The following is a 25,551-nucleotide window of genomic DNA, read 5'->3' on the forward strand; positions in this document are numbered from 1 at the left end:
GTGACGTCATCGCGCCCCCCCGTGACGTCATCGCGCCCCCCGTGACGTCATCGCATCCCTACGGTGTCATCAGCCCCTCCCCCCACCCCGTAACCCCACCACGACCCTTCCCCCCAGGCCCCTCCCCCCACAACCCCCTCCCCCACTCACAAGGTGACGTCATCAGCCCCGCCCCGTGACGTCATCGCGCCCCCTGTGACGTCATCACATCCCTGTGACATCATCAGCCCCTCCCCCACCCCGTAACCCCACCGCAACCCTTCCCCCCAAGCCCCTCCCCCCACAAACCCCTCCCCCCACTTGCAAGGTGACGTCATTTTCCTGCTCCCTTTTGCGACCTTATCACCCCGCTCTATGACATCATCACCCCCTTCTATGACATCATCACCCATCTCTATGACATCACCACCCACCCTATGACATCATCATCACTCTTTTCCCCCCTCTCCAGCCCCACTAAAGGACTCAACCCCCCACTTATGGGTCCCACTCCCAATTTACCCCTTCCCCAACCCCCCGGGTGACCTCCCCACCCACCCTATGACGTCACCGCCTCCCCCTATGACGTCACCGCCTCCCCCTATGACATCACCGCCTCACCCTATGACGTCACAACTCCTCTAACTCCCAGCCCCAGCCCCATTAAAGGGCCTGAACCCCCCACCTATGGGTCCCACTCCCAACTTACCCCTTCCCCAGCCCCCCGGGTGATCTCCCCACCCACCCTATGACCTCACCGCCTCCCCCTATGATGTCACCGCCTCCCCCTATGACGTCACCACCTCATCCTATGACGTCACAACCCCTCTAACTCATCTCCTGAGCCCACTAAATGGTCTCAACCCCCCACCTATGGGTCCCACTCCCAACTTACCCCCTCCCCACCCTCCCAGTGACCTCCCCACCCCCCCCTATGACGTCACCGCCTCACCCTGTGACGTCACCGCCTCCCCCTATGACATCACCGCTTCACCCTATGACATCACAACCCTTCCAATCTCTCTTCTCAGCCCCACTAAAGGGTCTCAACCCCCAACCTATGGGTCCCAATCCCAACTTACCCCCTTCCCCAACCCCTTGGGTGAACTCCCCACCCACCCTATGACATCACCGCCTCCCCCTATGACGTCACCACCTCCCCCTATGACGTCACAACCCTTCTAATCTCTCTTCTCATCCCCACTAAAGGGTCTCAAGTCCCCATTTCCCCCCCTCCTATGGGTCCCACTCCCAACTTACCCCTCCCCACCCCCCTACGACCTCCCCACCCACCCTATGACCTCACCGCCTCCCCCTATGACATCACCACCCACCCTATGACATCATCACCCCTCTAACTCCTCTCTCCAGCCCAACTAAAGGGCCTGAACCCCCCACCTGTGGGTCCCACTCCCAACTTACCCCTTCCCCAACCCCTCTATGACCTCCCCACCCCCGTTCCATGACCTCACCGCCTCCCCCTATGATGTCACCGCCTTACCCTATGACGTCACCACCTCATCCCTATGACATCACAACCCCTCTAACTCATCTCCTGAGCCCCATTAAAGGGCCTGAACCCCCATTTCCCCCCCACCTATGGGTCCCACTCCCAACTTACCCCCTCCCCACCCTCCCAGTGACCTCCCCACCTCCCGCTATGACGTCACCGCCTCCCCCTATGACGTCACCGCCTCCCCCTATGACATCACCACCCACCCTATGGCATCATCACCCCTCTAACTCCCCTCTCAGCCCCACTAAAGGGTCTCAACCCCCCAGCTATGGGTCCCACTCCCAACTTACCCCTTCCCTAACCCCTCTATGACCTCCCCACCTCCCGCTATGACGTCACCGCCTCCCCCTATGACGTCACCACCTCACCCTATGACATCACCGCCTCACCCTATGACGTCACAACCCTTCTAATCTCTCTTCTCAGCCCCACTAAAGGGTCTCAAGTCCCCATTTCCCCCCCCTCCTATGGGTCCCACTCCCAACTTACCCCCTCCCCACCCTCCCAGTGACCTCCCCACCTCCCGCTATGACGTCACCGCCTCCCCCTATGACGTCACCGCCTCCCCCTATGACATCACCGCTTCACCCTATGACATCACAACCCTTCCAATCTCTCTTCTCAGCCCCACTAAAGGGTCTCAAGTCCCCATTTCCCCCCCTCCTATGGGTCCCACTCCCAATTACCCCCTTCCCCAACCCCCCTATGACCTCCCCACCCACCCTATGACCTCACCGCCTCCCCCTATGACGTCACTGCCTCACCCTATGACGTCACCGCCTCACCCTATGACGTCACAACCCTTCCAATCTCTCTTCTCAGCCCCACTAAAGGGTCTCAACCCCCCCACCTCTGGGTCCCACTCCCAATTACCCCTTCCCCAACCCCTCTATCACCTCCCCACCCCCCGCTATGACCTCACCGCCTCCCCCTATGACGTCACCCGCCTCCCCCTATGATGTCACCACCTCATCCTATGACGTCACAACCCCTCTAACTCATCTCCTGAGCCCCATTAAAGGGCCTGAACCCCCATTTCCCCCCCACCTATGGGTCCCACTCCCAACTTACCCCTTCCCCAACCCCTCTATGACCTCCCCACCCCCCCTATGACGTCACCGCCCTCACCCTATGACGTCACCGCCTCACCCTATGACATCACAACCCTTCCAATCTCTTTTCTCAGCCCCACTGAAGGGTCTCAACCCCCCCACCGCTGGGTCCCACTCCCAATTACCCCCTTCCCCAACCCCTCTATCACCTCCCCACCCCCCGCTATGACCTCACCGCCTCCCCCTATGACGTCACCGCCTCACCCTATGACGTCACCACCTCATCCTATGACATCACAACCCCTCTAACTCATCTCCTGAGCCCCATTAAAGGGCCTGAACCCCCCATTTCCCCCCCACCTATGGGTCCCACTCCCAACTTACCCCTTCCCCAACCCCTCTATGACCTCCCCACCCCCCCTATGACGTCACTGCCTCACCCTATGACGTCACCGCCTCACCCTATGACATCACAACCCTTCCAATCTCTTTTCTCAGCCCCACTGAAGGGTCTCAACCCCCCCACCGCTGGGTCCCACTCCCAATTACCCCCTTCCCCAACCCCCCAGGGGACTTCCCACCCTTCCCTACGACCTCCCTGCCTCCCCCTATGACGTCACCGCCTCCCCCTATGATGTCACCGCCTCACCCTATGACGTCACAACCCCTCTAACTCATCTCCTGAGCCCCACTAAAGGGTCTCAACCCCCCACCTCTGGGTCCCACTCCCAATTACCCCCTTCCCCAACCCCTCTATCACCTCCCCACCCCCCGCTATGACCTCACCGCCTCCCCCTATGACATCACCGCTTCACCCTATGACGTCACAACCCTTCTAATCTCTCTTCTCAGCCCCACTAAAGGGTCTCAACCCCCCCACCTATGGGTCCCACTCCCAACTTACCCCTTCCCCAACCCCTCTATGACTTCCCCACCCACCCTATGACGTCACCGCCTCCCCCTATGACGTCACCACCTCACCCTATGACGTCACAACCCCTCTAACTCATCTCCTGAGCCCCACTAAAGGGTCTCAACCCCCCCACCTATGGGTCCCACTCCCAACTTACCCCTTCCCCAACCCCCCTACGACCTCCCCACCCCCCTATGACCTCACCGCCTCCCCCCTGTGACGTCACCACCCCCCCCTTTCCAGAGTACGTGGACCACCTGAAGGACGAGGCGCCGGGTCTGCGCCATCATCCGCCGGCTGCAGTCTACCTGCAGGAGAAGGGCACGACGGAGGAGCTGTGCCGCGTCTACCTGCGCCGCGTCCTCCACACCTACTACAAGTTCGACTACCGGGCGCACCAGCGCGGCGGTGACGTCACCAAGCCCCCCGCTGTGACGTCATCACCACCTGAAGAGGGAAAGGAAGGCAGGGAGGAGGAGGAGGAGGAGGAGGAGGAGGATTCGGCCGCCCTGATGGAGCGGCTCTGCAAGTTCATCTACGCCAAGGACCGGACCGACCGCATCCGCACCTGCGCCATCCTCTGCCACATCTACCACCACGCCCTGCACAGCCGCTGGTACCAGGCCAGGGACCTGATGCTGATGTCACACCTGCAGGACAACATCCAGCACGCCGACCCCCCCGTGCAGGTGAGGGGTAAGGGGGGGGGAGGGGATGGGTCCCGGGACCCATAAGTGGGTCTGGGTTGGGTCTATGGGGCTCTACTGGACCCACAACTCCCCCAGCATCATCTCCATGGGGTTCCTCAGTGGGGTTCCTCAGCATCATCCCATCTCTATGGGGTTTTTGTGCCCCATAAGTGGGTCAGGGTCTGGTCTGTGGGGTCTCTGTACCCATAAGTAGGTCAGGATCTGGTCTATGGGGCTCTACTGGCCCCATGAGTGGTGCTGGGTCATCTCCATGGGGTTCCTCACCAAGGTTCCTCAGCATCATCCCATCTCTATGGGATTCCCCTGCCCTATAAGTGTCTCAGGGTCTGGTCTATGGGGTCTCAGGACCCATAAGTAGGTCAGGATCTGGTCTATGGGGCTCTGGTGGACCCCCAAGTCCCCCAGACCCATCTCCATGAGGTTCCTCACCGAGGTTCCTCAGCATCATCCCATCCCTATGGGGCTCCCCTACCCCATAAGTGGGTCAGGATCTTCTCTATGGGGTCTCTGGACCCATAAGTACATTGGGGTCCAGTCTATGGGGCTCTACTGGACCCCCAAGTCCCCCAGACCCATCTCCATGGGGTTCCTCAATGGGGTTCCTCAGCATCATCTCATCCCCATGGGGTTTTTGTGCCCCATAAGTGGGTCAGGGTCTGGTCTGCGGGGTCTCTGTACCCATAAGTAGGTCAGGATCTGGTCTATGGGGCTCTACTGGCCCCATAAGTGGTGCCGGATCATCTCCATGGGGTACCGCTGGTACCAGGCCAGGGACCTGATGCTGATGTCACACCTGCAGGACAACATCCAGCACGCCGACCCCCCCGTGCAGGTCAGGGGTAAGGGGGGGGAGGGGATGGGTCCCGGGACCCATAAGTGGGTCTGGGTCGGGTCTACGGGGCTCTACTGGCCCCACAACTCCCCCAGCATCATCTCCATGGGGTTCATCAATGAGCTTCTTCACCATCATCTCATCCCCATGGGGCTCTAGTGACCCATAAGTGGGTCAGTCTCATCCCCATGGGGTCTCAGGACCCATAAGTGGGTCTGGGTCGGGGCTTTGGGGCTCTACTGGACCCCAGATCCTCCCAAAGTCATCTCCATGGGGTTCCTCAATGAGGTTCCTCAGCATCATCCCATCTCTGTGGGGCTCCTGTGCCCTATAAGTGTCTCAGGGTCTGGTTTATGGGGTCTCAGGACCCATAAGTAGGTCAGGATCTGGTCTATGGGGCTCTACTGGCCCCATGAGTGGTGCTGGATCATCTCCATGGGGTTCCTCACCAAGGTTCCTCAGCATCATCTCATCCCCATGGGGTTCCTGTGCCCTATAAGTGGGTCAGGGTCTGGTCTATGGGGTCTCAGGACCCATAAGTGCATCAGGATCTGGTCTATGGGGCTCTGGTGGACCCCCAAGTCCCCCAGACCCATCTCCATGGGGTTCCTCACCGAGGTTCCTCAGCATCTCTATAGGGTTCCTGTGTGCTCCACCTGCATCCCAGCCCCCCAACTCCCCCTCCCAGCCCCCCAACTCCCCTCCCAGCCCCACACCAACCCCTCTCCTCCCCCCCCAGATCCTGTACAACCGCACCATGGTGCAGCTGGGGATCTGCGCCTTCCGCCAAGGGCTGATCAAGGACGCCCACAACGCCCTCCTGGACATCCAGTAGTGGGTCAGGATCTGGTCTATGGGGTCTCAGGACCCATAAGTGCATCAGGATCTGGTCTATGGGGCTCTGTTGGCCCCATAAGTGGTGCTGGATCATCTCCATGGGGTTCCTCAACGAGGTTCCTCAGCATCATCTCATCCCCATGGGGTTCTTGTGAGCCGTAAGTGGGTCAGGGTCTTCTCTATGGGGTCTCAGGACCCATAAGTAGGTCTGGGTCAGGTCTGTGGGGCTCTACTGGCCCCATAAGTGATGCCAAACCATCTCCATGAGGTTCCTCAACGAGGTTCCTCAGCATCATCCCATCTCTATGGGGTTTTTTTGCCCCATAAGTGTCTCAGGGTCTGGTCTGTGGGGTCTCAGGACCCATAAGTAGGTCTGGATCTGGTCTATGGGGCTCTGGTGGACCCCCAAGTCCCCCAGACCCATCTCCATGGGGTTCCTCACCGAGGTTCCTCAGCATCATCTCATCTCTATGGGGTTCCTGTGCCCTGTAAGTGTCTCAGGGTCTGGTCTATGGGGTCTCAGGACCCATAAGTGCATCAGGATCTGATCTATGGGGCTCTACTGGCCTCCCAAGTCCCCCAGAATCATCTCCATGGGGTTCCTCAATGAGGTTCCTCAGCATCTTCCCATCTCTATGGGGCTCCCCAGCCCCATAAGTGGGTCAGGATCTGGTCTATGGGGTCTCAGGACCCATAAGTAGGTCAGGATCTGGTCTATGGGGCTCTACTGGCCCCATAAGTGGTGCTGGATCATCTCCATGGGGTTCCTCACTGAGGTTCCTCAGCATCATCTCATCCCCATGGGGTTCTTGTGACATATAAGTGGGTCAGGATCTGGTCTATGGGGTCTCAGGACCCATAAGTAGGTCAGGATCGGGTCTGTGGGGCTCTACTGGACCCCAGATCTTCCCAAAGTCATCTCCATGGGGTTCCTCACTGAGGTTCCTCAGCATCACCTCATCTCTGTGGGGTTCCCATGCCCCATAAGTGGGTCAGGATCTTCTCTATGGGGTCCCAGGACCCATAAGTAGGTCAGGATCAGGTTTATGGGGCTCTATTGACCCCCCAAGGCCCCCAGACCCATCTCCATGGGGTTCCTCACCGAGGTTCCTCAGCATCTCTATAGGGTTCCTGTGTGCTCCACCTGCATCCCAGCCCCACAACTCCCCCTCCCAGCCCCCCAACTCCCCCCAACTCCCCTCCCAGCCCCACAACTCCCCTCCCAGCCCCACACCAACCCTCCTGTGTCCCCCCCAGATCCTGTACAACCGCACCATGGTGCAGCTGGGGATCTGCGCCTTCCGCCAAGGGCTGATCAAGGACGCCCACAACGCCCTCCTGGACATCCAGTCCTCGGGCCGGGCCAAGGAGCTGCTGGGCCAGGGGCTGCTGCTCCGCTCCCTCCAGGAGCGGAACCCGGAGCAGGAGAAGGTGGAGAAGAGGCGCCAGGTGCCTTTCCACATGCACGTCAACCTGGAGCTGCTGGAGTGCGTCTACCTGGTGGCCGCCATGCTGCTGGAGATCCCCTACATGGCGGCCCACGAGTTCGACGCCCGCCGCAGGATGATCAGCAAGCAGTTCCACCACCAGCTGCGCGTGGGCGAGAGGCAGCCGCTGCTCGGTGGGTCCTCGGGGCCCTGCTCGGGGTCCTCGGGGTCTTACTCGGGGTCTTCGTGGTCCTACTCATGGTCCTTGGGGTCCTTGGGGTCTTACTCATAGTCCTTGGGGTCCTACTTGGGGTTCTCGGGGTCTTACTCGGGGTCTTCATGGTCCTACTCATGGTCCTTGGGGTCCTACTCATGGTCCTTGGGGTCTTACTCGGGGTCCTCGGGGTCCTTGGGGTCTTACTCATAGTCCTTGGGGTCCTACTTGGGGTTCTCGGGGTCTTACTCGGGGTCCTCAGGGTCTAACTCAGGGTCCTCGGGGTCTTACTCCGGGTCTTCATGGTCCTACTCGGGGTCTTCATGGTCCTTGGGGTCCTACTCGGGGTCCTTGGGGTCTTACTCGGGGTCCACAGGGTCCTTGGGGTCTTCCTCGGGGTCCTCGGGGTCTTACTCATAGTCCTTGGGGTCCTACTTGGGGTTCTCGGGGTCCTACTCATGGTCCTCGGGGTCCTACTCGGGGTCTTCATGGTCCTACTCGGGGTCCTCGGGGTCCTATTCGGGGTCTTCATGGTCCTACTCGGGGTCCTCGGGGTCTTACTCGGGGTCTTCGGGGTCCTACTCGGGGTCTTCATGGTCCTTGGGGTCCTACTCGGGGTCCTACTCGGGGTCTTCATGGTCCTTGGGGTCCTACTCGGGGTCCTTGGGGTCTTACTCATAGTCCTTGGGGTCCTACTCGGGGTTCTCGGGGTCCTACTCATGGTCCTTGGGGTCTTACTCGGGGTCCTTGGGGTCCTACTTGGGGTCCTTGGGGTCCTACTCGGGGTCCTCGGGGTCTTACTCGGGGTCCTCGGGGTCCTACTCGGGGTCTTCATGGTCCTTGGGGTCCTACTCGGGGTCCTACTCGGGGTCTTCATGGTCCTTGGGGTCCTACTCGGGGTCCTTGGGGTCTTACTCATGGTCCTTGGGGTCCTACTCGGGGTCCTCGCGGCCCTGCTCGGGGTCCTCGGGGTCTTACTCGGGGTCTTCGTGGTCCTACTCATGGTCCTTGGGGTCCTTGGGGTCTTACTCATAGTCCTTGGGGTCCTACTCGGGGTTCTCGGGGTCTTACTCGGGGTCCTCAGGGTCTAACTCAGGGTCCTCGGGGTCTTACTCCGGGTCTTCATGGTCCTACTCGGGGTCTTCATGGTCCTTGGGGTCCTACTCGGGGTCCTCGGGGTCCTACTCGGGGTCTTCATGGTCCTACTCGGGGTCCTCGGGGTCCTCGGGGTCTTACTCGTGGTCCTCGGGGTCCTACTTGGGGTCCTTGGGGTCCCACTTGGGGTCCTCGGGGTCTTACTCGGGGTCCTCAGGGTCCTACTCGGAGTCCTACTCGGGGTCCTCATGGTCCTTGGGGTCCTACTTGGGCTTCTCGGGGTCCTACTTGGGGTCCTCGGGGTCTTACTCATGGTCCTTGGGGTCCTACTTGGGGTCCTCACGGTCCTACTCATGGTCCTTGGGGTCCTACTCGGGGTCCTCAGGGTCTTACTCAGAGTCCTTGGGGTCCCCTGCCCCTCCCCCACCCCTGACCCCCCCTCCCCCACCCCCCAGGCCCCCCGGAGTCGATGCGGGAGCACGTGGGGGCTCCTCTTCCTCCCCCTTCCTGCCTCAGTTTCCCCCCTTTCCCCCCCAAAACTGGGTCCCCCACCCCCTCCTGCCCCTCCCCCACCCCCTCCCGCCCCTCCCCCACCCCCGTAACCCCTCCCCCACCCCCCAGGCCCCCCGGAGTCGATGCGGGAGCACGTGGGGGCTCCTCTTCCTCCTCCTTCCTGCCTCAGTTTCCCCCCCAAATCGGGTCCCCCACCCCCCGTGACCCCTCCCCCACCCCCTCCCGCCCCTCCCCCACCCCTGACCCCCCCGCCCCTCCCCCCAGGCCCCCCGGAGTCGATGCGGGAGCACGTGGTGGCGGCCTCCAAGGCCATGAAGATGGGCGACTGGCGGAGCTGCCACCGCTACGTGGTCAACGAGAAGATGAACGGGAAGGTCTGGGACCTGTTCCCCGAGGCCGACAAAGTGCGCGCCATGCTGGTCCGGTGAGGTCATCGATGACGTCATCAGTGACGTCATCACACCCCCAGACCCAGCCCCCAACCCCCCCATCCCAGCCACCCATCCCCCCCCATGGGGCTGTCAGAGGTCTGGGACCTTCTTCATCCCCCCCCCTGAGGGTGACAAAGTGCGCGCCCTGCTGGTCCGGTGAGGTCATCAATGACGTCATCAGTGACGTCATCACACCCCCAGACCCCCACCCAAAACCCCTCCCCCAGCCCCAACCCCCCATCCCCCCCCATGGGGCTGTCAGAGGTCTGGGACCTTCTTCATCCCCCCACTGAGGGTGACAAAGTGCGCGCCGTGCTGGTCCGGTGAGGTCACCCATGACGTCATCAGTGACGTCATCACGTCACACCCCCAGACGCAGCCCCCACCCACCAACCCCCCACCCATCCCCCCCATGGGGCTGTCAGAGGTCTGGGACCTTCTTCATCCCCCCCCCGAGGGTGACAAAGTGCACGCCGTGCTGGTCCGGTGAGGTCATCAATGACGTCATCAGTGACGTCATCACACCCCCACACCCCCACCCAAACCCCTCCCCCAGCCCCAACCCCCCATCCCCCCCCATGGGGCTGTCAGAGGTCTGGGACCTTCTTCATCCCCCCCCTGAGGGTGACAAAGTGCGCGCCGTGCTGGTCCGGTGAGGTCACCCGTGACGTCATCAGTGACGTCATCACACCCCCAGACCCCTCCCCCAGCCCCAACCCCCCCATCCCACAACCCAACCCCCCACTGAAGGGGCAAAGTCTGGGACCTTCTTCATCCCCCCCCTGAGGGTGGCGCCGTGCTGGTCCGGTGAGGTCATCAGTGACGTCATCAGTGACGTCATACTGTCATACCCACACCCAGACCCCGCCCCCACCCACCAACCCCCCACCCATCCCCCCCCATGGGGCTGTCAGGGGTCTGGGACCTTCTTCATCCCCCCCACTGAGGGTGACAAAGTGCGCGCCATGCTGGTCCGGTGAGGTCATCAGTGACGTCATCAGTGACGTCATCACACCCCCACACCCCCACCCAGACCCCTCCCCCAGCCCCAAAGCCCCATCCCCCCCCATGGGGCTGTCAGAGGTCTGGGACCTTCTTCATCCCCCCCCTGAGGGTGACAAAGTGCGCGCCGTGCTGGTCCGGTGAGGTCACCTGTGACGTCATCGGTGACGTCATCACACCCCCAGACCCCTCCCCCAGCCCCAACCCCCCGTCCCACATCCCATCCCCCTCCATGGGGCTCTCAGAGGTCTGGGACCTTCCTTTCCCCTCCCCCCACCCTCCAAGGCCAGTGTGGGGGGTGGGGCCTGGTGGGTCGAGATAGGGCTGAGGGGGCCTGATGACGTCATCGTGACGTCACTGATGACGTCACACCCCTCCCCAATGAGCAGGCACAAAGTCTTGGGACCGACCTTTTCCCCCCCCTCCCCCCACCCTCCAAGGCCAGTGAAGGGGGGGGTAGGGAGGGTGGGGGTGGGGGGGTCGGGGGACCTGGTGGGTTGACAAGGCTGAGGGGGCCTGATGACGTCATCGTGACGTCACTGATGACGTCACACCCCTCCCCAATGAACAGGCACAAAAGCCTTGGGAACCTTCTTCCTTCCCCCCCTCCCCCCCGAAGCCAGTTTGGGGGTGGGGGGTGGGGTGGGGGCCTGGTGGGTTGACAAGGCTGAGGGGGCCTGATGACGTCATCATGACGTCACTGATGACGTCATTTCTCCCCCCCCATGCAGGAAGATCCAGGAGGAGTCTCTCCGCACCTACCTCTTCACCTACAGCAGCGTCTACGACTCCATCAGGTGGGGGGAGGGGCTTAAGGGGTGGGGGGAGGGGCTTCGGGGGGTGGGGTGGGGGGAGGGGAGAAGGGTCACGTGACTCAGGCCCCGCCCCTCCCCCCCCTCCCCCAGCATGGAGATCCTGGCGGCCATGTTTGAGCTGGACCTGCCCACGGTGCACAGCATCATCAGCAAGATGATCATCAACGAGGAGCTGATGGTAACGAGGGGATATGCTAATGAGGGGCGGGGATATGCTAATGAGGGGGGTTTGTATGCTAATGAGGGGGGAGGGGCTGGGGGGCAGGGGGATGCTGATGGGGGTGGGGTTGTGGGGGGATGATGGGGGTGGTGAGGGGGTGGGGGTTGGGTATATGCTAATTAAGGGTGTGATGCTAATTATGGGGATATGCTAATGAGGGGCGGGGATATGCTAATGAGGGGTGGGGGTGTGTTAATGAGGGGTGGTAATATGGTAATGAGGGGGGAGGGGCTGGGGGGCAGGGGGATGCTGATGGGGGTGGGGTTGGGGGGATGATGGGGGTGGTGAGGGGGTGGGGGTTGGGTGTATGCTAATTGGGGGTGTGGTTATGCAAATTAGATGTCTATGTTAATGAGGGGGGGTCTGTGTTAATGAGGGGGGTGGGGTGCTAATGAGGGGGGAGGGGCTTGGGGGCAGGGGGATGCTGATGGGGGTGGGGATGGGGGATGATGGGGGTGGTGAGGGGGTGGGGGTTGGGTATATGCTAATTAAGGGCGTGGTTATGCTAATTATGTGGATATGCTAATGAGGGGCGGGGATATGCTAATGAGGGGTGTTTGTATGCTAATGAGGGGGAGGGGCTGGGGGGGCAGGGGGGTGCTGATGGGGGTGGGGTTGTGGGTGGATGAGGGGGGTGGTGAGGGGGTGGGGGTTGGGTGTATGGTAATCAGGGGTGTGGTTATGCAAATTAGATGTCTGTCTATGTTAATGAGGGGGCGTGGTCTCTTATTAAGGGGGTGGGAGTGTGTTAATGAGGGGGAAGGGGCTGGGGGGGCAGGGGGATGCTGATGGGGGTGGGGTTGGGGGGATGATGGGGTGGTGAGGGGGTGGGGGTTGGGTATATGCTAATTAGGGGTGTGGTCATGCAAATTAGAGGTCTGTCTATGTTAATGAGGGGCGGGGTATGTGTGTTAATGAGGGGTGGGGGTGCTAATGAGGGGGGAGGGGCTTGGGGGCAGGGGGATGCTGATGGGGGTGGGGTTGTGGGTGGATGATGGGGGTGGTGAGGGGGTGGGGGTTGGGTATATGCTAATTAGGGGTGTGGTTATGCTAATTATGTGGATATGCTAATGAGGGGCGTGGATGATAATGAGGGGGGAGGGGCTTGGGGGGGCAGGGGGAGGCTGATGGGGTGGGGTTGGGATGATGGGGGTGGTGAGGGGGTGGGGGTTGGGCATATGCTAATTAGGGGCTTGTTACGCTAATTAGTATGTTGTTATGTTAATGAGGGGCGGGGCTATGCTAATGAGGGGGCTTGGGAGTGAAGGGCGGGGGTTGGGGTGGGGATGGGGGATGATGGGGGGGTGGGGTTTGGGCATATGGTAATTAAGAGTGTGGTTATGCTAATTAGGGTGATATGCTAATGAGGTGGGCGTGTCCTGGTGAAGCCCCGCCCCCTCTAGACCTCCCTGGGCAGGGTCAGGCTCTGGGGCTGCGTCAAGGGGCCCAGTTAAAGGGCTGGGTGGTCAGGGGCTGGGGGTGTGTCTGGGTTATGGGGTGGGGTCTATGGTGGGTGGGGGCCTATGCTAATGAGGTGGGCGTGTCCTCCACAAGCCCCGCCCCCTTTAGACCTCCCTGGGCAGGGTCAGGCTCTGGGGCTGCATCAAGGGACCCAGTTAAAGGGCTGGGTGGTCAGGGGCTGGTTATGGGATGGGTGTCGGGGGGGGGGGTGGGGGTCTATGCTAATGAGGTGGGCGTGTCCTGGCGAAGCCCCGCCCCCTTTATTTCTCCCTGGCTGGGGTCAGGCTCTGGGGCTGCGTCAAGGGGCCCAGTTAAAGGGCTGGGTGGCCGGGGGCTGGTTCTGGGATGGGTCACAGATGTGGGGGGCGGGGCCTATGCTAATGAGGTGGGCGTGTCTCCATGAAGCCCCGCCCCCTTTAGTCCTCCCTGGGCGGGGTCAGGCCCTGGGGCTGCATCAAGGGGCCCAGTTAAAGGGCTGGGTGGCCCGGGGCTGGTTCTGGGCTGGGTCACAGATGTGGGGACAGGTTGGGGGGCTGGGTTATGGGGTGGGGTCTACGTGGGTGGGTCTTTGCTAATGAGGTGGGCGTGTCCTCATGAAGCCCCGCCCCCTTTAGACCTCCCTGGCTGGGGCCAGGCTCTGGGGTTGTGTCAAGGGGCCCAGTTAAAGCGCTGGGTGGCCGGGGGCTGGTTCTGGGCTGGGTCTCAGATGTGGGGGGTGGGGTCTATGCTAATGAGGTGGGCGTGTCCTGACGAGGCCCCGCCCCCCCTGCCAGGCGTCTCTGGACCAGCCGACGCAGACGGTGATGATGCACCGGACGGAACCCACCCCCCAGCAGAACCTGGCGCTGCAGCTGGCCGAGAAGCTGGGCGGCCTCGTGGAGAACAACGAGCGCGTCTTCGACCACAAGCAGGGCAGCTACGGGGGCTACTTCCGGGGTGAGACGCGCCCCCCGTGACGTCACGGCCACCCCCTGACATCATAACTACCCCAGAGCCCTATATCATGTCATAGGGAGCAGCCACAGAGCCTCCTTGCCCCTTCCCCCCCTGCCCCAGAGTGGGTAGATGGCGGCTACTTCCGGGGTGAGACACGTCCCCCCATGACGTCATAGCCACCCTATGACGTCACAGCATCCCTCTGACGTCACAGTGCCCCTACAAACCCGATATGATGTCATAGGGCGCGCCCACAGCCCCTCATTTCCCTTCCCCCCCTGCCCCAGACTGGATAGATGGTGGTTACTTCCGGGGTGAGACGCGCCCCCCGTGATGTCATAGCCACCCTATGACGTCATAACCACCCCAGAGCCCGGGGGGATGTCATAGGGCACAGCCACAGACACTCCTTGCCCCTCCCCCCCTCTCCCAGAGACCAGATTGATGGTGGCTGCTGCCCTTCTGGGGGGTACTTCCGGGGTGAGACGCGCCCCCCGTGACGTCATGGCCACCCCGTGACGTCATAACCACCCCAGAGCCCTATATCATGTCATAGGGCGCACCCACAGCCCCTCATTTCCCTTCCCCCCCTGCCCCAGATTGGGTAGATGGCGGCTACTTGCGGGGTGAGACACGCCCCCCCGTGACGTCATAGCCACCCCATGACGTCACAGCATCCCTCTGACGTCATAGCGCACCTACAATCCCAATATGATGTCATAGGGCGCGCCCGCAGTCCTGTTTTCCCCCTCCCCCCTGCCCCAGAGTGGGCAGATGGCGGCTGCTTCAGGGGTGAAACATGTCCCCCCATGACGTCATGGCCACCCTATGACGTCATAACCACCCCAGAGCCCGGGGGGATGTCATAGGGCGCAGCCACAGAGCCTCCTTGCCCCTCCCCCCCCCTGCCCCAGAGTGGGTAGATGGCGGCTACTTGCGGGGTGAGACACGTCCCCCGTGACGTCATAGCCACCCTATGACGTCACAGCATCCCTCTGACGTCACAGTGCCCCTACAAACCCGATATGATGTCATAGGGCGCGCCCACAGCCCCTCATTTCCCTTCCCCCCCTGCCCCAGATTGGATAGATGGCGGCTACTTCCGGGGTGAGACACGCCCCCCTGTGACGTCATGGCCACCCCGTGACGTCATAACCACCCCAGAGCCCGGGGGGATGTCATAGGGAGCAGCCACAGCCCCTCCTTGCCCCTCCCCCCCTCTCCCAGAGACCAGATTGATGGTGGCTGCTGCCCTTCTGGGGGGTACTTCCGGGGTGAGACGCGCCCCCCGTGACGTCATGGCCACCCCGTGACGTCATAACCACCCCAGAGCCCTATATCATGTCATAGGGCGCACCCACAGCCCCTCATTTCCCTTCCCCCCCTGCCCCAGATTGGGTAGATGGCGGCTACTTGCGGGGTGAGACACGCCCCCCCGTGACGTCATAGCCACCCCATGACGTCACAGCATCCCTCTGACGTCATAGCGCACCTACAATCCCAATATGATGTCATAGGGCGCGCCCGCAGTCCTGTTTTCCCCCTCCCCCCTGCCCCAGAGTGGGCAGATGGCGGCTGCTTCAGGGGTGAAACATGTCCCCCCATGACGTCATGGCCACCCTATGACGTCATAACCACCCCAGAGCCCGGGGGGATGTCATAGGGCGCAGCCACAGAGCCTCCTTGCCCCTCCCCCCCCCTGCCCCAGAGTGGGTAGATGGCGGCTACTTGCGGGGTGAGACACGTCCCCCGTGACGTCATAGCCACCCTATGACGTCACAGCATCCCTCTGACGTCACAGTGCCCCTACAAACCCGATATGATGTCATAGGGCGCGCCCACAGCCCCTCATTTCCCTTCCCCCCCTGCCCCAGATTGGATAGATGGCGGCTACTTCCGGGGTGAGACACGCCCCCCTGTGACGTCATGGCCACCCCGTGACGTCATAACCACCCCAGAGCCCGGGGGGATGTCATAGGGAGCAGCCACAGCCCCTCCTTGCCCCTCCCCCCCTCTCCCAGAGACCAGATTGATGGTGGCTGCTGCCCTTCTGGGGGGTACTTCCAGGGTGAGACGCGCCCCCCGTGACGTCATGGCCACCCCGTGACGTCATAACCACCCCAGAGCCCGGGGGGATGTCATAGGGCGCAGCCACAGACCCTCCTTGCCCCTCCCCCCCCTGCCCCAGATTGGGTAGATGGCGGCTACTTGCGGGGTGAGACACGTCCCCCCCGTGACGTCATGGCCACCCTATGACGTCATAGCGCACCTACAATTCATCTATGATGTCACAGGATGCTCCCACAGACCTCTTTACCCCCTCCCCCCTGCCCCAGATTGGGTAGATGGCGGCTACTTCTGGGGTGAGACACGCCCCCCCCGTGACGTCATAGCCACCCTATGACGTCACAGCATCCCTCTGACGTCACAGTGCCCCTACAATCCCAATATGATGTCATAGGACGCTCCCACAGCCCCTCATTTCCCTTCCCCCCCTGCCCCAGACTGGATAGATGGCAGCTACTTCCGGGGTGAGACGCGCCCCCCATGACGTCATGGCCACCCTGTGACGTCATAACCACCCCTGGAGCCCGGGGGGATGTCATAGGGCACAGCCACAGACCCCCCTTGCCCCTCCCCCCCTCTCCCAGAGACCAGATTGATGGTGGCTGCTGCCCTTCTGGGGGTACTTCCGGGGTGAGACGCGCCCCCCCCGTGACGTCATAGCCACCCTATGACATCACAGCATCCCTCTGACGTCATAGCGCCCCTACAAACCCGATATGATGTCATAGGGCGCACACACAGCCCCTCATTTCCCTCCCCCCCCTGCCCCAGATTGGGTAGATGGCGGCTACTTGCGGGGTGAGACGCGCCCCCCCATGACGTCATAGCCACCCCATGACGTCACAGCATCCCTCTGACGTCATAGTGTCCCTACAATCCCAATATGATGTCATAGGGCGCACCCACAGCCCCTCATTTCCCTTCCCCCCCTGCCCCAGACTGGATAGATGGCGGCTGCTTCTGGGGTGAGACACACCCCCCGTGATGTCATAGCCACCCTCTGACGTCATAACCACCCCAGAGCCCTATATCATGTCATAGGGCGCAGCCACAGAGCCTCCTTGCCCCTCCCCCCCCGCCCCAGATTGGGTAGATGGCGGCTACTTGCGGGGTGAGACACGCCCCCCCGTGACGTCATGGCCACCCTATGACGTCACAGCATCCCTCTGACGTCACAGTGCCCCTACAATCCCAATATGATGTCATAGGGCGCGCCCACAGCCCCTCATTTCCCCTCCCCCCCTGCCCCAGATTGGGTAGATGGCGGCTACTTGCGGGGTGAGACACGCCCCCCCGTGACGTCATAACCACCCCATGATGTCACAGCATCCCTCTGACGTCATAGTGTCCCTACAATCCCTATATGATGTCATAGGGTGTGCCCACAGACCTCTTTTCCCCCTCCCCCCTGCCCCAGACTGGATAGATGGCGGCTACTTCCAGGGTGAGACACGCCCCCCCCGTGACGTCACGGCCACCCTATGACGTCATAGTGCCTCTACAATCAATCTATGATGTCATAGGGCGCGCCCGCAGTCCTGTTTTCCCCCTCCCCCCCTGCCCCAGAGTGGGCAGATGGCGGCTGCTTCAGGGGTGAGACACGCCCCCCTGTGACGTCATGGCCACCCTATGACGTCACAGCATCCCTCTGACGTCATAACCACCCCCAGAGCCCGGGGGGATGTCATAGGGCGCAGCCACAGACCCCCCTTGCCCCTCCCCCCCTCTCCCAGACACCAGATTGATGGTGGCTGCTGCCCTTCTGGGGGGTACTTCCGGGGTGAGACACGCCCCCCCCGTGACGTCATAGCCACCCTATGACGTCATAACCACCCCAGAGCCCGGGGGGATGTCATAGGGCGCAGCCACAGCCCCTTCTTGCCCCTCCCCCCCCGCCCCAGATTGGGTAGATGGCGGCTACTTGCGGGGTGAGACACGTCCCCCCCGTGACGTCATGGCCACCCTATGACGTCACAGCATCCCTCTGACGTCATAGTGCCCCTGCAATCCCAATATGATGTCATAGGGTGTCACAAACACACACCCCCCTCCCCCCAGACCAAAAGGATGGTCAACCCCCCCCCACTTATGACATCACACCCCTCCATGACCCCATAGGCTCCCTCCCTATGACATCACAGACCCCCCCTATGACGTCACAGACCCCCTATGACATCACAGACACCCCCTACAACCTCACAGACCCTGCCTATGACGTCACAGACCCCTCTATGACCTCACAGACCCCCCCAATGACGTCACAGACCCCGCTATGACGTCACACACCCCCCCCCTCTCCCCCCCAGACCAGAAGGATGGCCAAACCCCCTCCTCTTATGACATCACACCCCCCATGACCCCCTAGGCTCCCTCCCTATGACCTCACAGACCCCCCTATGATGTCACAGACACACACCCCACCCACCCACCCACCCCCCATGACGTCACAGACCCCGCTATGACGTCACAGACCCCCCCGTGACGTCACAGGCCCCTCTATGACCTCACAGACCCCCCCTATGACGTCACAGACCCCCCGTGACGTCACAGGCCCCCCTATGACGTCACACCCCCCCCCCTCTCCCCCCCAGACCAGAAGGATGGCCAAACCCCCTCCTCTTATGACATCACACCCCCCATGACCCCCTAGGCTCCCTCCCTATGACGTCACAGACCCCCTATGACCTCACAGACCCTGCTATGACCTCACAGACACCCCCCCCTATGACGTCACAGACCCCCCTGTGACGTCACAGACACACCCCCCATGACGTCACAGACCCCCTATGACGTCACAGACCCCCCCATGACGTCACAGACCCCCCCTATGACGTCACAGACACCCCCTACGACCTCACAGACCCCCCCCATGACCTCACAGACCCCCCCCTATGACGTCACAGACCCCTCCCCCCATGACGTCACAGACCCCCCCATGACATCACAGACCCCCCCGTGACGTCACAGGCCCCCCTATGACGTCACCCCCCCCTCTCTCCCCCAGACCAGAAGGACGGGTACCGCAAGGGCGACGGCGGGTACCTGCGCCGGGGGGGCGGCTACCGCCAGCAGGAACGAGGCTCCAACTACTGACCTGTGACGTCATCGCCGACCCCTCCCCCACCATCCACACCATCCCCCACCCCCATCCCCCATCCCCCACCCCCATTCCCCACCCGCCCCTCCCCCACAGCATCCCAATAAAGAGCCTCCAGACCAGCGACCCCGAGTGGTGGGGGGAGGGGCGGGGGGGTGGGGGAGGGGCTGAGTTAATGATGATGGATGGGGGAGGGGCAGGGTTAGCGAGCGGTGGGGGGAGGGGCCGGGTTAATGAGTGGTGGGGGGAGGGGCTGGGTAATGATGAGGGGGGAGGGGCCGGGTTAAAGACTGGTGGGGGGAGGGGCCGGGTTAATGAGTGGGGACGAGTGGTGGGGGGAGGGGCTGGGTTAATGAATGGTGGGGGGAGGGGCTGAGAGAATAGACAGTGGGGAGAGGGGATGGGTTAATGAGTGGTGGGGGGAGGGGCTGAGTGGACGGACAGTGGGGGGAGGGGCCGGGTTAATGAGTGGTTGGGGGGGGAGGGGCAGGGTCAACGAACAGTGGGGGGAGGGGGCAGGTTAATGAGTGGAGGGGGAGGGGGCGGGTTAATGAGTGGTGGGGAGGGGCTGGGTTAAGGACTGGTGGGGGAGGGGCCAGGTTAATGAGTCGGGATGAGTGGTGGGGGGAGGGGCTGGGTTAATGAATGGTGGGGGGAGGGGCTGAGAATAGACAGTGGGGGGAGGGGCTGGGTTAATGTGTGGTGGGGGAGGGGCTGGGTTAATGATGATGGGGGGAGGGGCAGGGTTAATGAATGGGGGGGAAAGGGGCTGAGTGGTCGGACAGTGGGGGGAGGGGCCGGGTTAATGAGTCGGGATGAGTGGTGGGGGGAGGGGCTGAGTTAATGAATGGGGGGGGAAGGGGCTGAGTGGTCGGACAGTGGGGGGAGGGGCCGGGTTAATGAGTGGTGGGGGAGGGGGCAGGTTAATGAGTCGGGATGAGTGGTGGGGGGAGGGGCTGGTTTAATGAATGGGGGGGAAGGGGCTGAGTGGACAGACAGTGGGGGGAGGGGCCGGGTTAATGAGTGGTGGGGGGAGGGGCCGGGTTAATGAACAGTGGGGGGAGGGTCCGGTGTGGGGGAGGGGCCAGGGAAGGGGGGCAATAAATCCAGCCCCCCCAGCAGCCCCCCCCTGGGGGGGGTTTCAGGGGCTGGAGACGATGGGGCAGCAGCAGGAGGGGGGAGGGGTGGGCCAGGGGGGATGTGGTGGTGGTGGGGGGGGAGGGGCGGCCTTGGACTTCGCGGGGGGAGGGGCGGCGTGGCGCCAGCGCAGCACCGGGGAGCTGGCCCGGGCCTGGCTCGTGCTGCGGCTCTGCTCCTCCCCCACCCTCGTGCGGCACGCGCCCGCGGTGAGGTCACGCCCCCCCCCCCCCCCCATCCCCCACCCCACCCCTGCCCCATAACCCGGGGGGGGGGGGGGCACTTGTGGGCTGGTGGGGGGGGAGGGGGTGGTTATGGGGCTGGGGGGTGGGGGGAGGGGTGAGGGGTGGGGGGGTGGGGGGAGGGGTGGGGGGTGGGTTATGGGGCTGGGGGGGTGGGGGGGGCGGGTTATGGGGATTGGGGTGGGGGGAGGGGTGTGGGGTGGGTTATGGGGCTGGATGTGGGGGGAGGGGGTGGTTATGGGGCTGGGGGTGGGGGGTGGGGCTGGATGTGGGGGGAGGGGTGGTTATGGGGCTGGGGGGTGGGGGGTGGGGCTGGATGTGGGGGGAGGGGGTGGTTATGGGGCTGGGGGTGGGGGGTGGGGCTGGATGTGGGTCTGGGGGGTGGGGGGAGGGGTGGGGGGTGGGTTATGGGGCTGGGGGTGGGGTAGGGGCGGTTATGGGGCTGGGGGGTGTGGGGAGGGGGGTGGGGTGGGTTATGGGGCTGGATGTGGGGGGAGGGGTGGGTTATGGGGCTGGGGGTGGGGGGTGGGGCTGGATGTGGGGGGAGGGGTGTGGGGTGGGTTATGGGGCTGGGGGCTGGGGGGAGGGGTGAGGGGTGGGTTATGGGGGTGGGGGAGGGGTGGGTTGTGGGTTATGGGGCTGGATGTGGGGGGAGGGGTGGGGGGGTGGGTTGTGGGGCTGGGGGGAGGGGTGGGTTGAGGGGGTGGGGGGAGGGTTACGGGGTGGGTTGTGGGGCTGGGGGGGGAGGGGTGAGGGGTCGGTTGTGGGGCTGGGGGCTGGGGGGAGGAGTGTGGAGTGGGTTATGGGGCTGGGGGGTGGGGGGAGGGGTGTGGGGGTGGGTTATGGGGCTGTATGTGGGGCTGGGGGTGGGGGAGAGGTGTGTGGGGCTGGGTTGTGGGGGGGTGGGACTCACTTATGGGGCTGGGGGTGGGGGAGGGGTTGGTTATGGGGCTGGGAGTGTGGTGGGGGAAGTGTGGGGCTGGGGGGGGTGGGGGAGGGGTGGGCTATGGGGCTGGGAGTGGGGTGGGGGATGTGTGGGGCTGGGGGGGGGGTGGGGCTCACTTATGGGGCTGGGTTATGGGGCTGGGTCCAGTTATGGGGCTGGGTGTGGGGCTGGGGGGTGGGGGAGGGGTGTGGGTCAGGTTATGGGTCAGGCTATGGGGCTGGGTTATGGGTCAGGGATGTGGGGCTGGAGGGTGTGGGTCAGGGATCTGTGGGGCTGGTTATGGGGCTGGGGGCTGTGGGTCAGGCTGTGGGGCTGGTTATGGGGCTGGTTATGGGTCAGGGGCTGGGTTATGGGTCTGGGGGCTGTGGGTCAGGCTGTGGGTCAGGCTGTGGGTCAGGCTATGGGGCTGGTTATGGAGCTGGGTGTGGGTCAGGGGCTGAGTTATGGGTCAGGGGGCTGTGGGGCTGGGTGTGGGGCAGGGATCTGTGGGTCAGGCTGTGGGGCTGGTTATGGGTTGGGGGGGTGTGGGTCAGGCTGTGGGGCTGGTTATGGGGTTGGTTATGGGTCTGGGGGCTGTGGGGCTGGGTGTGGGTCAGGGATCTGTGGGTCAGGCTGTGGGTCAGTCTGTGGGTCCCAACCCCCCTCTCCCTCCCCCCTCCCCCCAGCTGCTGCGGGGGTCGCGGCGGGTGCTGGGGGGGCGGCTCTGGGGGTCTCTGCTCCGCGCCACCTTCTACGGCCACTTCGTGGGGGGCGCGACCCCCGCCGAGCTGGCGGCCACGGCCGGGCGCCTGCGGGGGATGGGGCTGCGCCCGCTGCTGGCGCTGCCCCACGAGGACGCCCCGGGGCCGGATCAGCGCGGGTAAGGGGCTGTGACGTCATCGTGACGTCATCATGACGTCATCATGACGTCATCATCATCACTGTGGGGGCTGGGTGTGGGGGGTGGGGCTGGGTTATGGGGTGTGGGGTGTGGGGCCGCTGGCGCTGCCCCACGAGGACGCCCCGGGGCCGGATCAGCGCAGGTAAGGGGCTGTGACGTCATCATGACGTCATCATCATCACCATGGGGTGGGATATGGGGTGTGGGGTGGGGTGTGGGGTTGGGTTATGGGGTCTGGGGTGGGGTCTGGGGGCTGCGCCCGCTGCTGGCGCTGCCCCACGAGGACGCCCCGGGGCTGGATAAGCGCGGGTAAGGGGCTGTGACGTCATCGTGATGTCATCGTGACGTCATCACCATGGGGCTGGGTGTGGGTCAGGGGGCTGGGGTGGGGTGTGGGGCTGGGTTATGGGGTGTAGGGTGGGGTGTGGGGCTGGGTTATGGGGTGTGGGGCCACTGGTGCTGCCCCACGAGGACGCCCCGGGGCCGGATCAGCGCGGGTAAGGGCGGTGACGTCATTGTGACGTCATCATGACGTCATCATCATCACTGTGGGGCTGGGTGTGGGGTGTGGGGTGGGGTGTGGGGTTGGGTTATGGGGTCTGGGGGCTGCTGGTGCTGCCCCACGAGGACACCCCAGGGCCCGGCGAGCGCGGGTAAGGGGCTGTGACGTCATCGTGACGTCATCATCATGGGGCTGGGTGTGGGTGTGGGGTGTGGGGCTGGGTTGTGGGGTCTGGGGGCTGCGCCCGCTGCTGGCGCTGCCCCACGAGGACACCCCGGGGCCGGATCAGCGCGGGTAAGGGGCTGTGACGTCATCGTGACGTCATCATCATGGGGCTGGGTGTGGGTCAGGGGGCTGGGCTGGGGTGTGGGGCTGGGTTATGGGGTGTGGGGTGGGGCCACTGGCGCTGCCCCACGAGGATGCCCTGGGGCCGGATCAGCGCGGGTAAGGGCTGTGACGTCATCGTGACGTCATCATGACGTCATCATCACCGTGGGGCTGGGTTATGGGGCTGGGGTGTGGGGGGGGGGTGGGTTGGGGTGTGGGGCCACTGGCGCTGCCCCACGAGGACGCCCCGGGGCCCGGCCAGCGCGGGTAAGGGGCTGTGACGTCATCGTGACGTCATCATGATGTCATCATCACTGTGGGGCTGGGCTATGGGGTGTGGGGTGGGCTGTGGGGCTGGGGGACTGAGGCCCCGCCCCCTGGTCTCTGATTGGGCCGCCGGGCGCAGGGAGGGGTGGTTCCAGGCCAACCAGCGGGGGGCGCTGCGGGGGGCGGGGCTGGGGGCGGGGCTGTAGGGCTGAGGCCCCGCCCCCGGTCTCTGATTGGCTGCCGGGCGCAGGGAGGGGTGGTTCGAGGCCAACCAGCGGGCGGCGCTGCGGGGGGTGGGTCTGGGGGCGGGGCTGGGGGCTGAGGCCCCGCCCCCTGGTCTCTGATTGGCTGTCGGGCGCAGGGAGGGGTGGTTCGAGGCCAACCAGCGGGGGGCGCTGCAGGGGGCGTGGCTGTAGGGCTGAGACCCCGCCCCCTGGTCTCTGATTGGCTGCCGCGGCAGGGAGGCGTGGTTCGAGGCCAACCAGCGGGGGGCGCTGCGGGGGGCGGGGCTGTGGGCGGGGCTGTGGGGCTGAGGCCCCGCCCCCGGGCTCTGATTGGCTGCCGGGCGCAGGGAGGGGTGGTTCGAGGCCAACCAGCGGGCGGCGCTGCGGGGGGTGGGGCTGGCGGCCGCCACGGGCCCGGAGCCGCTGATGCAGCTGAAGGTGACGGCGCTGATGAGCGGCCGGCTCTGCGTGAGTGGGCGGGGCCTGGGCAGGGGGCGGGGCCTGGGCAGGGGGCGGGGCCTGGGCAGGGGCGGGGTCTGTGGGGGGCGGGGCCTGGGCAGGGGGCGGGGCCTGGGCGGGGGGCGGGGTCTGGGCAGGGGGCGGAGCCTGGGGCAGGGGGCGGGGCCTGGGGCAGGGGCGGGGCCTGGGCAGGGGGCGGGGCCTGGGCAGGGGGCGGGGTCTGGGCAGGGGGTGGGGCCTGGGGATGTGGGCCGGGCCTGCGGGGGTGGGGGGCGGGGCCTGGAGGGGGCGGGGCCTGGGGATGGGGCGGGGCCCGGAGGGGGCGGGGACTGGGGGTGGGGGAGGGTGCTGGGGTGGGCGGCGGGGGATGGGGGCGGGGGATGGGGGCGGGGGATGGGGGCGGGGGCTGGAGGGGCGGGGCCTGGAGGGGGCGGGGACTGGGAGTGGGGGAGGGGGCTGGGGTGGGTGGCGGGGGATGGGGGTGGGGGATGGGGCGGGGCCTGGGCAGTGGGTGGGGACTGGAGGGGGCGGGGGTCTGTAGGGGGCGGGGTCTGGGGGGTGGGGTGGGGCCTGGGGCAGGGGGCATGGCCTTGGGGGGTGGGGGCTGGGCGGGGGGCGCCCCACAAGTCCCTGCCCCACAAGTGGTCTGACCCCCCAAGCACCCTGCCCCATATGTCCCACCCACCAAGTCCCCTGACACACAAGTGTCCTGACCCACAAGTCCCTGACCCATAAGTACCTGCCCCATAGGAGTCCTGCCCCCTAAGTGATCTGACCCCCAAGTGATCTGCCCCCCAAGTGTCCTGACCCATAAGTCCCTGACCCACAAGTCCCTGCCCCATATGTCCCACCCCTCCAAGTGCCCTGACCCCCAGGTGCCCTGACCCACAAGTGCCTGACCCATAAGTACCTGCCCCACAAGTGCCTGCCCCACAGGAGTCCTGCCCCACAAGTGGTGTGACCCCCAAGCGCCCTGCCCCGTATGTCCCACCCCCCAAGTCCCCTGACCCACAGGTGCCCTGACCCACAAGTCCCTGCCCCATAAGTGACATGACCCATAAGTACCTGACCCCCCCAAGTGCCTGACCCCCAAGTGATCTGACCCATAAGTGTCCTGACCCATAAGTACCTGACCCACAAGTGTCCTGACCCACAAGTGTTCTGCCCCCTAAGTGATCTGACCCCCAAGTGCCTGACCCACAAGTGTCCCGACCCACAAGTGCTCTGACCCATAAGTCCCTGACCCACAGGAGTCCTGCCCCCTAAGTGATCTGCCCCACAAGTGGTGTGACCCATAAGTGATCTGACCCCCCCAAGTGTCCTGCCCCATAAGTCCCTGACCCACAAGTCCCTGCCCCATATGTCCCACCCCCCAAGTCCCCTGCCCCCCAGGTGCCCTGACCCACAAGTCCCTGCCCCCCAAGTGTCCTGCCCCCAGGTGCCCTGCCCC

At 64.1% G+C, this 25,551-nt stretch overlaps 2 protein-coding genes across 2 annotated transcripts; both read left to right on the forward strand.

The window, feature by feature from the left end:
- Positions 1–3,654: 3,654 nt before the first annotated feature.
- LOC311204256 (eukaryotic translation initiation factor 3 subunit C-like) lies at positions 3,655–19,235 on the forward strand (the record flags this gene model as incomplete). The annotated part of the gene is given in 9 exon segments (XM_084280704.1): positions 3,655–3,732; positions 3,734–3,761; positions 3,764–4,149; positions 7,097–7,460; positions 9,353–9,512; positions 11,253–11,318; positions 11,427–11,514; positions 13,791–13,953; positions 19,025–19,235. Coding segments are annotated over 9 exon segments (1,422 nt in total). The 3' UTR covers positions 19,114–19,235.
- An 818-nt stretch (positions 19,236–20,053) lies between these two features.
- Positions 20,054–24,129, forward strand: LOC311204258 (hydroxyproline dehydrogenase-like; the record flags this gene model as incomplete). The annotated part of the gene is made up of 4 exons (XM_084280705.1): positions 20,054–20,060; positions 20,339–20,463; positions 22,108–22,301; positions 23,990–24,129. Coding segments are annotated over 4 exons (466 nt in total), but the record flags the coding sequence as incomplete, so codon positions are not given.
- Between the last annotated feature and the right edge of the window lie 1,422 nt (positions 24,130–25,551).

This window comes from Gallinula chloropus, assembly GCF_964237585.1.
Source record: "Gallinula chloropus genome assembly, contig: HAP1_SCAFFOLD_416, whole genome shotgun sequence".
In the NCBI taxonomy this organism is placed as follows: Eukaryota; Metazoa; Chordata; class Aves; order Gruiformes; family Rallidae; genus Gallinula; species Gallinula chloropus.